The sequence below is a fragment of the Leopardus geoffroyi genome, chromosome C1, assembly GCF_018350155.1.
Source record: "Leopardus geoffroyi isolate Oge1 chromosome C1, O.geoffroyi_Oge1_pat1.0, whole genome shotgun sequence".
NCBI lineage: Eukaryota > Metazoa > Chordata > Mammalia > Carnivora > Felidae > Leopardus > Leopardus geoffroyi.
This window is the reverse complement of record NC_059328.1, coordinates 27,532,185-27,550,771: the sequence shown is the minus strand read 5'-3', so window position 1 is coordinate 27,550,771 and position 18,587 is coordinate 27,532,185. Positions and strand designations below refer to the sequence as shown.

The following is an 18,587-nucleotide window of genomic DNA, read 5'->3' as shown; positions in this document are numbered from 1 at the left end:
TAGCTTAACTTCCCATATGGCCTGCAGACCTCATCTACCAACATTGTAGGAAGGATTTTGTTACCTATAAGCTTCATTCAAGGGAAAATTAAGAATTGGAATATGATTGTACTAACAGCAAGGCACTCAATTTCACATTCTTGTTAAGTATAGCAATGACTAATACCACAGCCCTAAATTTATCTTTTCAAATTGCTTTCACATATAGAATTTCACATGAAAATATTCTTTTTAAGTTTATTTATTTTCAGAGAGATGGAGACAGCACAAGTGAGGGAGAGGCACAGAGAGATGGAAAGAGAGAGAGAATCCCAAGCAGGCTCCGCACTGCCAGTGCAAAGCCTGATGTAGGGCTCAGATCCACAGAGCCACAAGATCATGAACTGAGCTGAAACCAAGAGTTGGACACTTAACCAACTGAGCCATCCAGGTACCCCCACATGGAAACATTTCAGAGTTAACGAGTCAGATATTATCTCAATAGATAGGGAAACTACAAACTAATGAAAAGATTAATAAAGAAATGGGCAAAGAACTGAACAAACCCATCACAAAAGAGGATATCCAAATAGCCAACAAACATATGAAATTGTGCTCAACGGATTAATCATTAGGGGGATGCAAATTAAAACCATAACGAGATACTATTACACCCAAACAAAATGGCTAAAGTTAAAAGGACTGATACTACCAAGTGTTGGTGAGAATATGGAGCAACCAGAACTCTCAGCAGAAACGTAAACTGGTACAACCACTCTGGAAAATTATTTGACAGCATCTATCGATGCTAAATACATGTATTCTCGGGGCGCCTGGGTAGCTCAGTCGGTTAAGCGGCCGACTTCGGCTCAGGTCATGACCTCGTGGTCTGTGAGTTCGAGCCCCACGTCGGGCTCTGTGCTGACAGCTCAGAGCCTGGAGCCTGTTTCAGATTCTATGTCTCTCTCTCTCTCTGACCCTCCCCCGTTCATGCTCTGTCTCTCTCTGTCTCAAAAATAAATAAACGTTAAAAAAAAATTTTTTTAAATACATGTATTCTCAATAACTTAACAATTCTGCTCTTGGATATATACTCAAGAGAAAGAGTACTTAAATTCTACCAAAAAACGTATAATGAATGTATAAGAATATCTGTCAATGGCAGAACAGATTAAAATTCTGTGGTATATTCACATAATGAAATAATACACAACAATGAAAAAGAACAAATGACTACTTAATACAGTAACATGAATGAATTCCAGACACATAATGATGAGCAAAAGAAGACGGGCATAAAACATGACATGTAGTACGGTTCCATTTACATGAAGTTCAAAAACAGGCAAAACCAATCTATGGTGAGAGTGTTAACTTCTGGGCGTTCTCTGCTGGGAGGGGCCACAAGGAAGCCTGACGAGGTCCCGGAAATTTTCTATGTCTTCACCTGAGTAGTGGTTACATGAGTGCATTCATACATATATAAGAAAAAGTAATTGAGATGCATGTTTGAGATTTGTGTGCTTTACTGTGAATTATGTTACATTCGATCTTATATAATGCAAGAGTGGAAAAAAACAGAGTTCAGAATCTTACCTTTGATGAGGTACAAGCACATTGTTAATTCCTCCAAGCTTTGCATTTATCTTCAGGCAAAGGTTGGAAAGGGTTTGGGGTGAGGTCTTCACCACATTTTTTACCTGGACACACTGTGTGGCCATACCCAGAAGGGTATCTCCAACACGTTTCACCTCCGCTACAAGAATAAATCCATTAATTAATTTAACAATGTTTAAATATTCTCCTAATACTAAGAATAGAGGGAAAAATCCACACATAAACATTTACAGAGTGCCTACTGTATACGGTACCCTGTGCTAGATGTGGCTGTTTCATCTGCTAACCCCCCAGGGAAATTTCTCTGTTCTTCCCTCCGGTGAGCATTAAAGCTAGGCCACCTCTTTTACCCTTGGATGCTGCCTGCCACTACTAACGCAGTCCCCCGAGGTTACTTTTTCCACAGGACTGGTCTGGCAAAGGAATCCATCTCCCAGCTCCTCCCTATCAGTATACATGCCAGCTCTTTGAATTTTCAGTATTTTTCTCCCACCCTCCCCCTCTTCCCCTCTTAACACAGAGATAACCAGAAAGTAACAGAAGAGACAACTACAGAGGGAGTTGAAGACATTTTGTAAAGTTCAAACAGCCGGTCTGTAGCTCCCAAATCCCTCACTCAGATGACAAAGGAACTTTTGTATCATTCTTGTGATAATAGATACAAACTAGACAGCTTCTTTTCTGCCAGTGGTAGGTTCTCCCACTCTTCCCCACTCTGATATTCTTAAGTGCTTTTTACCAAACATTCCAGTTCTTCCTGCTTTGAGGACTACGGTGGAATGGTACCGTATGCCCGACACTCATTCCCACTGTACTTCCTGGCCCCCATTCTTGCTTCCCGCAAAAAGGTTGGGAAGAGCCAGTGGCTGGTTGTGGTCAAGAAGTTGTGGATGTTGGGGCACCTGGTGGCTCAGTCAGTTAAGCATCCAACTTGCTTTTGGCTCAGGTCATGATCTCATAGTTCATGAGATCGAGCCCCACATCGGGTCCTGTGTCAATAGTGAGGAGCCTACTTGGGATTCTTTCTCTCCCCCTCTTTCTGCCCTGGCTACACATTCATTCATTCTCTCTCTCTCTCTCTCTCTCTCTCTCCCTCCCTCCCTCCCTCCCCCTCTCTCTCAAAAACAGAAGTTGCAGATGTTAAGAGCCTTCCAGAGCCCTCTTTTCTCTTTGCCAAGGGGCCAAGAACATTCCAAATAGCAACTGCTATGCCAACCCAGGTCTCAGAGTGAAAAATAACATGATGACATGTAACAGAGGCCACAGTCTACCTCAATGGACGCACAGGAAAAGCAAAAAATAAACCTTGGATGATCTGAGCCACTGAGAGTTTGGAGTTGTTTGTGACTGCAGCATAACCTAGCTTATCCTGACCAACTATTTGAAATCATCCCTCGTTCAATATTAAAGGGGTCCATACCATACACTGGTGTCTTCCCAGGCAAGATAACCACTATGAGCTGTAGGCCCACATATGTCATTTTCAGGTGTTTAAACATGGGCTCCACGCTGTCCGCACCCTGTGCGTACTTGCAGAAACATGGCTGGCCCTGGATGGGCATCCCTGCATCCTTAGAGATTTTACGGAGCTGGTCAGTGAAACTCCTGGTAAAACAGAACCAGTAGTACAGTGCTTTCATTTCAGAGTACATTCCTAGCATTTATTTTCCTCAAAGACACTTCTTTCAGTTTTGCACATTCTTAGCCAAAATTAAAGACAAACAAATAAACAAAAAATCCATAACCGGTTGCCAAAAATGGGCTGGCAATTGTATCACTGCAATTATAATGCACAAAGAATCTGTGTTATTAATATTAAGCTATCAGATTATCATTTTGAATTTTTAAATAATTATACCTCAACGGGGCCCCAGGGACTAGAATAGCATTTCTGTTCAAAGATTTTTTTAAACATTCAGGTCAATAATTCTGAACTAAAGAGAAGCAAAGTCAAAATTTCAGATAATGTGTATTTTGTTAAGCCTGGCACGAGAATAGTTGGGTAAGCTTGTGTTCAATCGAGAATATGGAAACACAAATCAGTATATTTAGGATTACATTCAAACTTGTAATAGATTTGATTCAATAACAATATCAAAAGAAATCATCACTTTAAAAAAATAAAATTCATTGTGAAGTTTTAAATTTTAAATTTGTGAAGTTACTTTAATATATGTATAAAGCTTTCCGAATTTCTTTTGTGCATTTGTCAAGATTTTGTGCATTTGTCAAGATTTCCTTTCTTTCATCCAGTTCCCTTTTCCTGCCTTGAGTTTTCCACCCTTTTTACTAACTTCCTTTCTATAGATAGCTGCATCTGTAAGACATGAACCAATGATCTTAGTCAGTGACCCTGCAATAAAACAAGCTCACTAGTAAATTATAATGATTAAAAATGGACTAGTTTTTATCTTAGCTGAAAAGATACAATTAATACCAAAGGAAGCTTCACTAAGAACTCAGAAGAGTTTGCCAACTGTCACTGCTTTGGCCTTGTTAGTCACAAATTTCTGCTCTAAATGTAAGAAAGCTGACTCAGATTCTTAATGTCATTCCCAAGTTTGCAATTTACTATAATACAAGGTCTTTTTCCTATAGCCAGATGGTGTCACTATAGGAGTCAGGGATTTAGTGCCAGTGCACATAGCACATTCATGTAAAGATGGTATTTTCATATCTGGAAGGGATATTACTAAGCTGAAAATATGAAGATACTCACTTTAGTAAATCTTCCCTACATTGTTTCTGAGGCGCAAAACAAGCAACTGCCCAAACTTTAATTTCAATGCCAGCATAAAACTGCTTTCCTCGCATGTCCCAGACACCCTGGTTGGGTGTGGCTACCGTTTTATTCTTTAAAAAAAAACAAAACAAAAAAGAAACAAAAGAAAAGAGAAAAGACATTACAATCTAAGGCCATTTTAATGTCGATGAGGGGATAAACAAAATTCTATTTGGTATTAGCCAAAAGACAAAAAGCAATACTGAACAAAACTATGGGTAAATTCAGTGTGGTGTAGTGGAGAAACCCTGGGTTATTCTCTTTTTGACTGGTTGTTGGAAGAAGCTTGCTGAATAAAATAAAAAGCTTACCCGGCCTCCATACTGCAGCATTGGTGCTGGAAGTACCCTGCCTGTGAGCTCTGTCATTTCATTGTGGACAACAATGCCAAATTCTTTAAGGTATGGATCCGGTCCACCCACCATACTGTTACTCTTCACCTAAGGAACAGGAAAGCCTGCGTATATAAAAACCAAAGAGTAACTGTGTCCCACCAGGAGTTTTATATTTTCTTCTTTTCTCATCTTAAAGCTAGCTTATCTTGAAGACCATGACTTACTGACCAGTCTACTGATTTCTTCCTGTCTGTCAGGTGCAGATCTTGCTGTCGCTTTGATCATTGTGGAAGTCTGATTGTCCGTGAGCTTCTTTATACATCGCTGTCCTGCCACAATATTGCAGACCTACCGAGAGGCAAAGAGAAATTCGTTTTGTGTAATGGGTTTCTATGTCGTGAGCCTTAGATAGAGCTAAACTGTATCTTACATCTTCCATTCCTCAAAACATGAAAATGCTGTTACTTGGTGAAGCTATTTGCCCAAAACATTTTAAAAACTAATACTAGATTCTGCCACTAGCCTAGAACGTGATTTCTTTCTTTCTTTTCTTTTTTTTTTTTTTTTTTAACTCATTCAAGAGATTGGCAGATTTGGCAAAAGAAAATTCAGCTTAGCTTACCTCAAGTGGCAAGTATGTATGTTTTTGTTCTTGTCCCACTTGGAGGCAGGGGAGGTGGGGATATTTCAGCTGCAGACTATACTTCTGCTTAAAATACTGGGCTACTGTACATTCCATAGCTTGACCATTTTCTAGCTGTAAAGGAAAACTACAGGAGAGAACATCTTTTCAGAAATTTCTTCGAGGCTTTTTTTTCTTAAACAAGCAAGCAAACAAAAGCCTACAAACATTTTCTACCTTGATCAGTCACTTAAAAAACAAAGGTCAATCTTCTTTTTTTTTTTTTTTTTTTTTGAGCTTTCACACCCAGCGTGGAGCCCAAAGTGGGCTTGAACTCACGACCCTGAGATCAAGAGTCAGATGCTGGGGCACCTGGATGACTCCGTCGGTTGAGCATCTGACTCTTGATTTTGGCTGAGGTTATGACCTCACGGTGCGTGGATTTGAGCCCCTCGTTGGGCTCTGTACTGGCAGTGCGGAGCCTGCTTGGGATTGTCTCTCTCCCTTTCTCTCTGCCCCTCTCCTGCTTGTGCTGTTTCTCTCTCTCAAAAATAAATAAACTTAAAAAAATTAAAAAAAAAAAAAAAAGAGAGACGCTTAACCGACTGAGCCACCCAGGCACCCCCCACACAGAAGTTTTATTTGTTTAAGAGAACTATTTGTAACATGAATGTAACATAGTTATTGAGGCCAATTTCCAGATCCCCAAACCAGGACAGATATATGTGGGTCTGGAGGAAACAAGACTAAATACATGAAAATGAGGCTTTGCCAGGATATGTAATATAAACTGGGGAGTGCGATTTAAGAGGTTCCCTTTCTTTGGCTTTTCTAGGAGGCAAATTATCTCAAATACTTGGTGCAAATATTTGGTAATAACTTTAATCTGTTTTCTTAACTGCTACAGCCCTACAAAGTAACAATGCAGTGAGGATCACCTATGTGATATTTAAAACCATGTGCGTTTGGGGTGCCTGGGTGGCTCAGTAGGTTAAGCGGCTGACTTGGCTCAGGTCATGATCTCACGGTCTGTGAGTTTGAGCCCCGTGTCGGGCTCTGTGCTGACAGCTCAGAGCCTGGAGTCTTTCATATTCTGTGTCTCCCTCTCTCTGACCCTCACCGGTTCATGCTCTGTGTCTGTCTCAAAAATAAATAAACGTTAAAACTATGTGCTTTTAATTTGTATGCAAAGATCATACAAGCCTACAAGTATAATTATTCTTATAGGATTATGTGAAGTAATTAATGAAAAAGATAGTTCTTTAAAAAAAGCTACACTCCTCAATAGTGACTTCATAAAGTTTGGGTAACATTTTTTTCCCCTAGAGAATTAAGTCAATGGTATAATATGAAGGATACAAGAAATATTATTTTATAACTCTTAAGAAATTCACATCAGATGCAGATGAGTTTTTACTGAACAATTTAATCAAATCACACTGAATTAATATACCACATTTATCCAGAGATCACTCCAAAACTTCTATTATCTAGAACAAAGCCCTCCCAGTGATTTTGATGTACATTAAAGTTAAAGGTTTTTTATTTACTATTATTTTTTAATTTATTTTGAGAGATAGCACAAGCAGGGGAGAGACAGAGAAAGAGAGGACCCCAAGCAGGCTCCACACTGTCTCACGGACCCTGATGCAGGGCTCAAGTTCATAGACCATGAAATTGTGACCCAAGCTGAAATCAAGAGCCGGATGCCCAAACAACTGAGCCACTCAGGTGCCCCAATGTACACTAAAGTTTAAGCGTTGAGAACCATGGATCTAAAATAAAGTCAAGACTAGCGGCACCTGGATGGCTTAGTCAGTTGAACGTCTCACTTCAGCTCAGGTTGTGATCTCACAGTTTGTGGATGCGAGCTCCACATCAGGCTGTCTGCTGTCAGCAAAGCCCACTTCAGATCTTCTGTCCCCCTCTCTCTTTCTCTGCCCCTCCCCTACTCGTGTGTGCTCTCTCTCTCAGAAATAAACAAACATTAAAAAATTTGTTTAAAAAAATAAGTCAGAGTAGAATATAAACAAACAAAAGTCTTCTGACTAAACAAAATAATGTCGTTTATATATTTAAGTTCATGCTCTTTACTTGGAGGAGCCAATTTATTTATGTCAGATATGAATTTAAAGATCTTGATTACAAGAATAAAACTTACAGATATAGTAAATTAAAAAAAAGCACTTTCATATATATTTTCTGATTATGCGTAGTTCCCAGTGGATTAGAAGTTGGGTGATTAGAAAAATGAGATTGGAGGGGCACCTCCAATGATCTCACATCGGGCTCTGTGCCGACAGCTCGGAGCCTGGAGCCTGCTTCAGATTCTGTCTGTATCCGTCTCTCTGCCCCTCCCCGGCTCATGCTCTCTCTCTCTCTCTCTCTCTCTCTCTCAAATATAAATAAACATTTAAAAAACGTATAAAAAAAGAAAGAAAAGAAAAATAAGTTTGGAAAATGGAAATGAGTGAGCTGTTAAGAGGCATGCCATACATACTGACAGCTGGAAGAAGTAGCCACTAACTACAAAGAGAGAAAAATCCAAACAAAACACAAAGCAATTATCTTCCCATGACAGCCTTATATGATGTATAGGCCTTGACAAACCCTTTGGGACACGCATTGAGAATTACAACAGTATAATAAAGGATGCTTTTAATCATGACTCGGCATTGTTACATAAAAGTTGATCTGTGTTTGGCATCCTCTGTGTTTAAGAGGTGAAATGAATCAAACACCAAGAGATATGTTTTCTAAATGTCTCCATCAAAAATACTTAAAACATTTTTTAAAGCTTTGGTGCTTAAAAGAGGATTACAGTGATTTTGAAGATTACAATATGGGATGCCAATTTCTCAAATGATTATAGCAGCTTCCTGTTACCAAAAAATGTAACAGTATCATTTTAGATGTGGTTAACATACGTTTGATGACTAGCTGGCCGTCTAGTCACATTACAAACTCGGTATTTTCGTTTCATCTGTCCACAGTGGGTCACCTCAACTTTAAGACCTGAAGTAAAAAAAAAAAAAGTCAAGACATTAGGTGTTAGTTACAATCAAAGTGATGAAAACAGGTTTAAATGTTGTCTTTGGAAAGGCATGGCATTGTACAGGACAAAAGTTGCAAGGATATGGGAACAATTTCATCATGTACAGGCAAAAAGTCTCAGCTAAGAAGAAAAACTTAGAACCCAGATGACTTAAGATGGGCAATCTACTTCAATTTATTAATTAATTCAATAAATATCTACTATGCATCAACTACTCTGGTACTTATTATCAGATCTAGAGATAGCCCTGATGAAGCTTGTGTTCTAGTGAGAGAAGAAAGCTAATAACGAGAAGAAAAGAAATTCCAAAGGGATAATAAATGAACTTGTGTTATTTTATTAAAACGGAAGCTATTAAGTGGGTAAGGCTTAGAGTGTCTGATATGTGTCAGCTACTGGGCAAGAAGCTTTATACATTTAATTGCCTTTAATTCTCACATCAACCATAAAGATACATATTATTATCTTTACCTTAGAGATGAATAAATTAAGACTCATGGTGATTAAGTATCTAGCCACAGGTCCCACTGATAGAACTGGTTGGGCTGGGCTAGAAACCCAGATGTGTCTGACTCCAAGACTGTGCTCTTTCCACCGTGTTGAGCTGCGTTTCTGAGACTACCACAATGCAAATACCTACCTCTGATTTCTTTGGTAAACTTGACACGCTGGGAATCTGTTAGAGGTTTGGTCTGTTCATTGATGTTCTGAATGTCTAAAACCTCACACATGAACTCAATGATAGGCTGAGCCCGGTAGAAAGCAGTTGCAGATACTAACAAACAGAGAGGAAGGATACTTAGCTTCAGGGAGAGGGAAAGCACCACAAAAAACAAAACAAAACAACAACAACAACAAAAAAAAAAACAAAAAAACAAAACAAAACAAACAAACAAAAAAAAAAACAGCCAGCCAAAAGAACAAAGAATCAAAAGAGAATTCCATCATACCATCAATATTGAGCATCATATTCCACATAGCGGGTCTCACAGACTGGTGAAAGCCAAACCAAACCTCTCTGCCCCCTCCCAGAGGGTGGTAATAACCTTCAGGAGGTGAGAAAAAAGAACGACCCACTGGAGTGTACCTGAAAAAATAGTTGGCATGTTTCACAATGAAAAACGTGCAAGGTCTTTCATTTCTCTCTCAACTTTATAAACAAACTTGAAACCAAGTTTGAACTATGACTTATGCAGAAACCTTTCAGTGGCTCTGATGCAACCTACCAAAAAAACCCCTGACATTTTGGGAAAGAACTCAAATGAAGATACTAACCTCATGGAGGGAAGGTGCCTTGTAATAACATCAAGTGCTTGTACTGAGTCATCTGGGACTTCGTTCAAGTGCCCAGCCAAAGCTTCTAAAAGCAACTGAAGGCTCACAACTGATACCCATTGAACAGACACTTTAAAGGTTTGGTCTTTACCCTCACCTGGAAGTGTCACTTCCATATCAACCTAAGGAAAAAAAAATCACATTTACATATACCTATTTACAAAGGCTGAAAAAAAGATCCCAGGAATACTCAATATAGTATATGCATAAGGATATTTAACTTTAACACTTTCTGTAGTTGCAAAACATTGTAAACAACCTAAGTCTCCATCAATAGGGGAATAATTTAGTATTGACCATTATGCAAATAATAGTTTGAAAATAAGGGGAATGCTACAACGTGGATGAACTTTGAAAACATTACACTAAGTGAAATAAGCCAGACACAAAGGGACAAAGATTGTATGATTCCATATATATGAGGTACCTAGAATAGTCAAGTTTGTAGAGACAGAAAGTAGAACAGTGGATAGCAGGAACTAGAGGAAGAGGAGAGGGGGAACTTACTGTTTAAGGGGTACATACTTCCAGTACAGGAGGATGAAAAAGTTGTGGAGATCAATAGTGGTCACGATTGTACAACAATGTGAATATGCTAAATGCCATTGCATTGTACACCTAAAAATGGTTAATTAGGGGCACCTGGGTGCCTCAAACAGTTGAGCATCCGACTGTTGATTTTGGCTCAGATTTGTGGGATCAAGCTCCACATCGGGCTCTGTGCTGAGTGTAGAGCCTGCTTAAGATTCTCTCTCTCTCTCTCTCTCTCTCTCTCTCTCTCTCTCTCCTCTCCCTCTGCTCCTCTCCTCCACTCCCTTTCTCTCTCTTTCTCTCAAAAAAAAAAAATGGTTAAGGGGTGCCTGGGTGGCTCAGTTGGTTGACAGTCTGACTTTGGCTCAGGTCATTATCTCATAGTTCATGGGTGGAGCCCCGTGTCAGGCTCTGTGATGACAGCTCAGAGCCTGGAGCCTGCTTTGGATTCTGTGTCTCCCTCTCTTTCTGCCCCTCTCCCACTCATGCTCTGTCTGTCTGTCTCTCTCTCAGAAGTAAATAAACATTAAAAAAACATTTTAATGGATAAAATAGTAATTTTTACATTATGTACTCTTTACCACAATAAAAAGAATTTGAATTTAAAAAAATAATAAAACCTCTAAATGTAAAAAAAATGGAAAGATCCCCCAGACATATTGTTTTTTTTTATATTTATTTATTTGTTTGTTTGTTTATTTAGAGAGAGCGTGAGTCAGGGAGGAGCAGAGAGAGAGAGAAAGAGAATTCCAAGCAGGCTCGACAATGTCAGTGAAGAGCTCAATCCCATGACCGTAAGATCATGACCTGAGCTGAAATCAAGAGGTGGACACTTAAGTGACTGAGCCACCCAGGTGCCCCTTCCAGACATATTGTTAAGTGATAAAGTGAATCATAGAATGATATGCAAACAAACAAGATTACACATAAACATATGCATAAATAGCTAATGCACATAAAAATATCTGAAAAGATACATACCAAACTATTAGAATAGTTTCTTCTAAAAAGGAAAATGGGATGAAGAGTATAGGCAGGTGAGGAGGCTGGAAATCACAGTATTTCTAGATTGTCTAAGTAAGTTTATAATGAGTAGATATTTATATACTGATTTTCTAGTTAAAATAAATTTAGAAAAAGTTATTATGGTATTACAAATATTTTCATCAGTGGGTTTAGATAATTTTCTATACTCTATAAAGACTCCATTGTTCAGATTCAGGTAGCAAGTACTTTAGCAATGTGAAAACCTTGGAATGTATGTAGAGATGACATAATCAACCTAGATCCTAATGCTTATCTCATCTTCAATTATTGATTGACTAAGGGACAAGGGAATATGGACACAATAACAAATCTATCAACACTATGTGAAACAACTGAGAATTAAGTTGCCATGGGGCACGGGGGTGGCTCAGTTGGTTAAGCGTCTGACTCTTAACCTCTTAACTCTTGGTTTCGGCTCAGGTCACAGCCTCACAGTTCATGAGTTCAAGTGCCACATAGGGCTCTGCGCTGACAGCATGAAGCTTGCTTGGGATTCTCTCTCTCTCTGCCCCTTCCTCTCTCTCTCTCTCTCAACACAAATAAAAATTTTAAAAATAAGGCAAAAAAAAAAAAAGAAATAAGTTGCCATTAGAAAGGGAAACATTCTTGTTCTATGGAAATGACCTAAGCCTATCATACATTTCTGACTATTAACACTTACCCTATCCCGTCCAATTGGCAGTGGGTGTGCCGTGTACATATTTCTTTTGCCATCATAGCCAGGCTGCCGATCACCAAATATTTGCATCTTGAAGTGCCGTACCATTGTGTCTACTACCTCTCTTAACAGTAATGGAGAGAGTGGCAATTAGCTTTGAGAAATGGTGAATAGTAAGGAAACTACCACTATACTTTAATCACCTAAACTGAGTTCAAAACTACTTGGAAAAAGTAAGAGTTAAAGTTAGAATTGACTTCAGTAATTAAAAAATAGTTAGCAATGGTCAACTAAAGAAAGGTGGCAACAAGTGAGCAAAAGCAGCTATGAGATGATAAGAAAGCAGGGGAAAAAAAGAGAGCATAAAATTTATGGCAGCCTCTCAAACTCTTATTTTTCACAATCCTCTCTGATGATAAATATAGCCTTATGAGAATAACCTATCTTTGGCATCTAAGTTTGGCATGAGTATTCGTAATTCGTAATTGTTAGCAACTAACCATCCTCATTCAAGTATAATGGTTTCAGAAAAGAGAGTAGGCAGAAATTCAGAAATCTGAGGACCAATAAATCTAAGATGCATATACTCCAAGGAATAAGTCAATCCCTTTGCCAAATGCTGGTAATTTATTATTCTGCATACTGTCTTGCTTTATGCCAAAGTACTCTTGAGCAGTGTGGAGAAGGAAATGTAAAATATCCTTATTCCATAAAGATTACCAATGTAGTTTCTTTCTTTTTAGAATGAAAGCCTCAATCAAGCATGCCTAGCTTTACTTCAGGGTTCTTGTGTGTGTGTGTGTGTGTGTGTGTGTGTGTGTGTGTGTGTACATATGCTGGACCACTCTGTATGCCGGCTTTAGTTACCTGGCAACTAGAGTATTATGGTTTGAGATGGACAGATGAGTGTGTGAGATTTTGGAATGCTAGAGTCAATGATAGCTCTATATCTCACCAACGTCTAGTGAATGTTACATGTGTGAACTATATCTTAAAAGCCAAAACATATTACAACTGGCTAAGGCATTAATATTCCACAAATAAAATCTGTGGGAAAAGACACACATTTATAAACTCAATCACGCAACTGAAAAAAATTAATGGAGAAATGCAGTATCATATATTACCAATTAAAAAAAGCTAACTTAAGAACAATTTTCATATTAGCAGGGTAATTCCTCATTTTACATTCTTTTTAAAAAAAAATTTTTTTAATGTTTATTTTTGACAGAGAGAGAAAGACAGAGCACGAGCGGGTAAGGGGCAGAGAGAGAGGGAGACACAAAATCTGAAGCAGGCTCCAGGCTCTGAGCTGTCAGCACAGAGCCCAACGTGGGGCTCAAACTCATAGACTGCGAGATCATAACCTGAGCCAAAGTCGGACGCTCAGCTGACTAAGCCACCCAGGTGCCCCCCTCATCTTACATTCTTAAATTATAACCATAAATAGTTTTATAGTGAAGAGATATTTTCACCTCTGCTCTCACTTAATCTATGCAACAATGTTGTGAGACAAGTAGGCCAATGATTATTGTCTTCATAGTAAACAGAAAAAAAAAAAATGCTACTTCATAATAAATAGAAAAAAAATAACTTGGGGCACCTGGGTAGCTCAGTTGGTAAAGAGTCCGACTTCAGCTCAGGTCATGATCTCACGGTTTGTGGGTTCGAGCCCTGTGTTAGGCTCTGTGCTGACAGCTTGGAGCCTGGAGCTTGCTTTGGGTTCTATGTCTCCTTCTCTCTCTGCCCCTCCCCCAATCACACTCTGTCTCTCTCAAAAATAAATAAACATTAAAAAAAATTTTTTTTTAAAGAAAAAAAAATCAGCATAGGCAAGTGATCTGCCCCTGGTCACAGAGTGAATAAGTGGCAGAACCGCATGACCTTGGGCAAGTTACAAGAAACCTATCTGTTTTTTTTTTCATTTGTAAAATTATGATAATCACAATATCTACCACAAAGTTTTTGTATTAAGTAAATAAATATACATAGAATATTTACAACAGTGCTTGCCACACAATAAACCTACTTACTCTGGTGTGCTCATGGATAGGACTCCGAGGATCTTCCTCTCTTCTGAATTATCAGATTTGTCCTCTTTACTGGATTATTTCCTTCAGCATACAGATATGCTATCATTTCTCTCATCTTCAAAATTAAACTTCCTTGACCTGACTTCCTCCCCATTTGAACATCCCATTTCTCTGTTCCCCTTTGTGTCAAAATCCCTCAAAGAAGTTGTCTCTAATTGTTCTTTCCCTGTCTCTCCTAAACCTTCTCCACTTCTCCTCCACCAAAACTACTCTTGTCAAGGTCCCCAGTGAGCTCCACAATGCTAAATTCAGTGTTCCTTAAACATTAGATGATAAAGTCTTCCAACTTAAAACATCTTCTTCCCTTGCCTCCTTGTTCTGTCCTGGTTTTCACCTATCCCAGTGGCCTTTCCATGCCAGTCTCCTGGCTTCCTCATCTCCCTAATTTTTAAATATTGGGGTGCTTAGAGTCTTTTCTCTTACAGTCTTTTTTTCTCTAACCACGCTCACTTCCCATATAATCTTACCCAGCTCATGGCTTTACCACCAATATGCTGATGACCTTCGAATGTTTGTCACCAGCCTAAATCCGACCTCATCTATTCGAGTTCCTACTCAACATCTCTCTCCACTAGGATGTCTAATAGACATCTCAGCCCTAACATGCCCAAACAGGTCTCCTGATCTGCCAGCCCTGTTGACTGGGTTAGGGAAAACCCATAGTTTTCCCCATTCCAACAAGTGGCAACTCTATTTTTTCCACTTGCACAGGACAAAAACCCTGGGATCAGTCATGACTCATTTCTTCACTCATATCCCATGTTTAATCCATCAGCACATCGTGCTGACACTACCTCCAAAAAATTATTAAAAACATCTCAGTTGCTCACCCCACCCCCATTCTCTATTTTCTTTCTCTGTTTAATTTTTCTTCATAGCACTTATCACCAACTAACACGTAATAATTTTTGTTTGCTAATTCATTTATTTTTGGTCTTCTCCCCTATTAGAATATAAGCTCCTCAAGGGTAGAATTTTTGCCTGTTTTGTTCATGTTGTATTTCCAGAGCACAGAACAATACCTGGTACATAGTAAGCACTTAATAAAATGTTCGTTGAATGGATTAATGGTAGCCATTAATGGTAACTATTGCAGTTGATTTCAGTTATACAATAGCCAAACAATTATGGGCTTGCATGAGATTAAACTGTACCAGAAAGCCATATTATTGATCTATAATAAGAAAAATATCCAGCAGCATAAAATATTGCACTTGACACCAAAGGCATTCTTAGAAAGCAAGGATCTTAATATTAAGGATTGTTGAATATGATGGCGTGAAAACAGAAAAAAGAAAATTGGGTGCTCTTAGCATTGTAAAGATATCTACTACAGGACTATGTCTTCACATTTGGTAAATTCCTGCCATACACACCAAAAAGGCTTAAATCATCTCATCCAGACCCCACTTGGGTAATGTTAGAATTAAACAGAACTTCTCTCTGAACTTCACTTTTTTCAATACTCCAAGATGATTCTTCTGTCTTTACACTTAAATTTTTCTCATGCCCAATACCAATACTTAATAATAAAATTAATTTTGGGATAGTTATTTTTTAAGATTTTATTTTTAATTAAACTCTATATCCAATTTCAGGATGGAACTTGGTCTTGACTCTTGATCTCGAGCCCCGAGATCAAGAGTCGCATGTTCTACCAACTGTGCCAGCCAGAAGCCCCAGAATTTTCAGATAGTTCTAGTTTCCTGTACATACTAACGCTTCACCTATTTTTATTTTATTATTTAAATTTCTGCTACCATTGGACAATGAGAGTGACTTTCTCCTTCATTTGGTAAGTATTTACTGTTGGACAATAATGTATCCAGCACTGTTAGAATCTGTAGAGGATAACCAAGTATGAGACAACAAAGCTGCTATCAAGAAACTTACCATCTTAGAGAAAAAACAAAGCCTATATGCTGAAAGAATTTAGAAAACAATATGATACATAATAAATAAATGATACACATTTAAATATATAGAAATCTACTCTTTCTAGTCCTTACCTGTTGACTCTACGAGGCCGTTTTTCTGGTTTAATATCCACATCATAGTGATACACATCTATTTTAGGAATCTGAACCTGAAAATGATTGGCTAACAGTCGAATTGGTTTCCCAACAGTTCCAAGGCCAGGACGACGAGGTGGCTGAAACAGGCTGGATGGAGGTCCTGAAGAGATTGAAAGGCATTTGATGTGCTATTTGGTCATAAAGGACAATACTCCCTTCACAATCGTGATGATGATAATAATAATAGATATAATTATTGAGATCTTATTATTCACTGAACATACTCTGATATAAAGAGTTTGTGATATCTTTTAACCTCAGGTTTTCTATATTTTTAAATATTTTGCCATATTGTTATCATTTTGATTATGGGAGACGTCAAAATTATATAGACAGTATGATGATCTCCTCTCAGATGTAGGCTACTGTATAAAACTTCCTATGAGCATCAGGTCTGTAGCTACACCCAATGTAGCTCTACATTGTAATCTCTACACCCAATGTGGGGATTGAATCTATAACCCTGAGGTCAAGAGTTGCATGCTATATGGACTGAGCCAGCCAGGTGCCCCCAAATTATATGCATTTTAAAATAAAACCATCCCTAACCTCTAGGGATCATCACCATGTTCAGGCTGGCGATCATCTATTAATCCTCCACAAACTAGCCTCCATTATTATAGTTTGTACAGGCAGGAGATTAACAGCAGCTACATTTATTAATTTACTTGCTAATTTAGATAGTGAAACAATACCAATAATGTTAGACTTTATAACCTAAAGCTTATAACCTCATGTCCAGATTCTATCTGGACAATGTGACATTGCTTGATCATAATGTCTAGTTTATTCGTTTATTACATGTCAAAGTGCACTGTGGATTTAGGAAAAAGAGTGTCTGCCTTCAAAGAACTTACAGTCTAGACCAGTGGTTCTCAGTGTGGGAGAGATATTGTCCCCCAGGAAACATCTGACAAATGCCTGCAGACATTTTTGGTTGTCACAACTCAGGAGGTGCTATTGACATAGGGTAGGGATACAGCTAAACATCCTACAATGCACAGGACAGCCCCTACAACAAAGAAGTATCCACCCAAAATATCAATAGTGCTGAGGGCGAGAAGTTCTGGTCTAGACAGGGCAGTCAACCCAAATTATTCCATTGATGGTTCACAAAATATTCCACAAAAAGAAAAGATTCCATAAGCTAAAGAAATTGCATATTCTCTCCCTTCTCAAAGTTTCAATGTGCATTATTGCATTAAATTCTCTAATGAGTTTTATAATAAATAACATTAATCATTTACCCAACTTATTTTTCCCCTAAGTTTTCTCTGTTTTTAAAATCAGATACCTATCACTATTCAGGAGATAAGGATTTGAGGAAACACAGACTGGGTAATATTTATCTAAAGAAAATTTACTTCTTTTTGAGGATAATGTCAAGTAGACACTGGCCTAAAAAATAAACATCTTTTCTGCTACAAATAGGTGTTGAGTACAGTGGGCTGTGATTACAATGGAAAGTTACAACAGGTTCTTATTGGCAAGGCATTTCACCAAGAACAAAGGCAATTCAAAGGAGAGAAAACTTTGAAGCAAGAAGCTATTCTGGTTCAACATCACTTAGGAAAATCAAAGCAAACCCTTTAACGAAATATGTGTTGACAGATCTCCGTATACTAATTTTTAAAGTATTGAAAATCTTCTCACAGATTAAATTCATGGTTCATTCTTCTTCTAAATTCTACTCCTTCAAAACTCAGGTTAGGTGTGGACTTCCTTTGGAAAGCCTTTCTGGAAGGCTTCCAGACTGGAAGATGAATCCTTGGTGTATCCAAGACCCTCTGTATAAGGGAGTACATAGCACAAGTATGTAGAAACAATGTGTTAAATTACTGTCTCGGCCATCCGACTGTAAACTCTTAGAAGAAATGGACCTTCAGTTCACTGTTACCTCCTCAATATCTAACTCAATGACTATAGCACATCGTAGGAATTCAATAAATGTTGAGTTGAACAGTACAGGCATAGCTCATTTAGTTGCACTTTATTGTGCTTTGCATATACTGAGTCTTTTACAAATTGAAGGTTTGTGGGAACCCTGCAGTGAGCAAGGCTATTGGCGCTACTTTTCCAGCCACAGCACTTGTTCACTTCATGTCTCTGTGTCACATTTTGGTCATTCTCACATTTGAAACTTTTACATTATTATTGTATTTGTTATGGTGATCTGTGACCAGTGATTGTTGAGTTGCTGTTGTAATGGTCTTGAGGTGCCACGAACTGCACCCATATGAGATAGCAAAGTTAATACAAAGATGTTGTGTGTTCTGACTGCTCCACTCACTGGCCATTCCCTTCTCTCTTCCTCTCTTTGAGCCTCCCTATTCCCTGAAACACGACCATACTGAAAGTAGGCCAGTTAATAACCCAATGATGGCCTCTAAGTGTTCAAGTGAAAGGAAGAGTCCCACATCTCTCACTTTCAATCAAAAGCTAAAAATGATTAAGGTTA

At 38.4% G+C, this 18,587-nt stretch overlaps 1 protein-coding gene across 1 annotated transcript in view; it reads right to left on the bottom strand.

Moving 5' to 3' along the window:
• Positions 1 to 18,587, bottom strand: part of AGO4 (argonaute RISC component 4) — a 41,006-nt gene that overhangs the window by 15,806 nt on the left and 6,613 nt on the right. Inside the window, exons 2-13 of the mRNA XM_045476702.1 lie at positions 16,064 to 16,229; positions 11,965 to 12,085; positions 9,666 to 9,847; positions 9,341 to 9,477; positions 9,031 to 9,165; positions 8,263 to 8,350; positions 5,336 to 5,483; positions 4,942 to 5,061; positions 4,690 to 4,818; positions 4,316 to 4,449; positions 3,017 to 3,201; positions 1,576 to 1,735 (exon numbers count right to left, since the gene is read on the bottom strand). Of these exons, the coding sequence (XP_045332658.1) occupies positions 1,576 to 1,735; positions 3,017 to 3,201; positions 4,316 to 4,449; positions 4,690 to 4,818; positions 4,942 to 5,061; positions 5,336 to 5,483; positions 8,263 to 8,350; positions 9,031 to 9,165; positions 9,341 to 9,477; positions 9,666 to 9,847; positions 11,965 to 12,085; positions 16,064 to 16,229 (1,705 nt within the window). The remainder of the gene's footprint in view (positions 1 to 1,575; positions 1,736 to 3,016; positions 3,202 to 4,315; positions 4,450 to 4,689; positions 4,819 to 4,941; positions 5,062 to 5,335; positions 5,484 to 8,262; positions 8,351 to 9,030; positions 9,166 to 9,340; positions 9,478 to 9,665; positions 9,848 to 11,964; positions 12,086 to 16,063; positions 16,230 to 18,587) is intronic.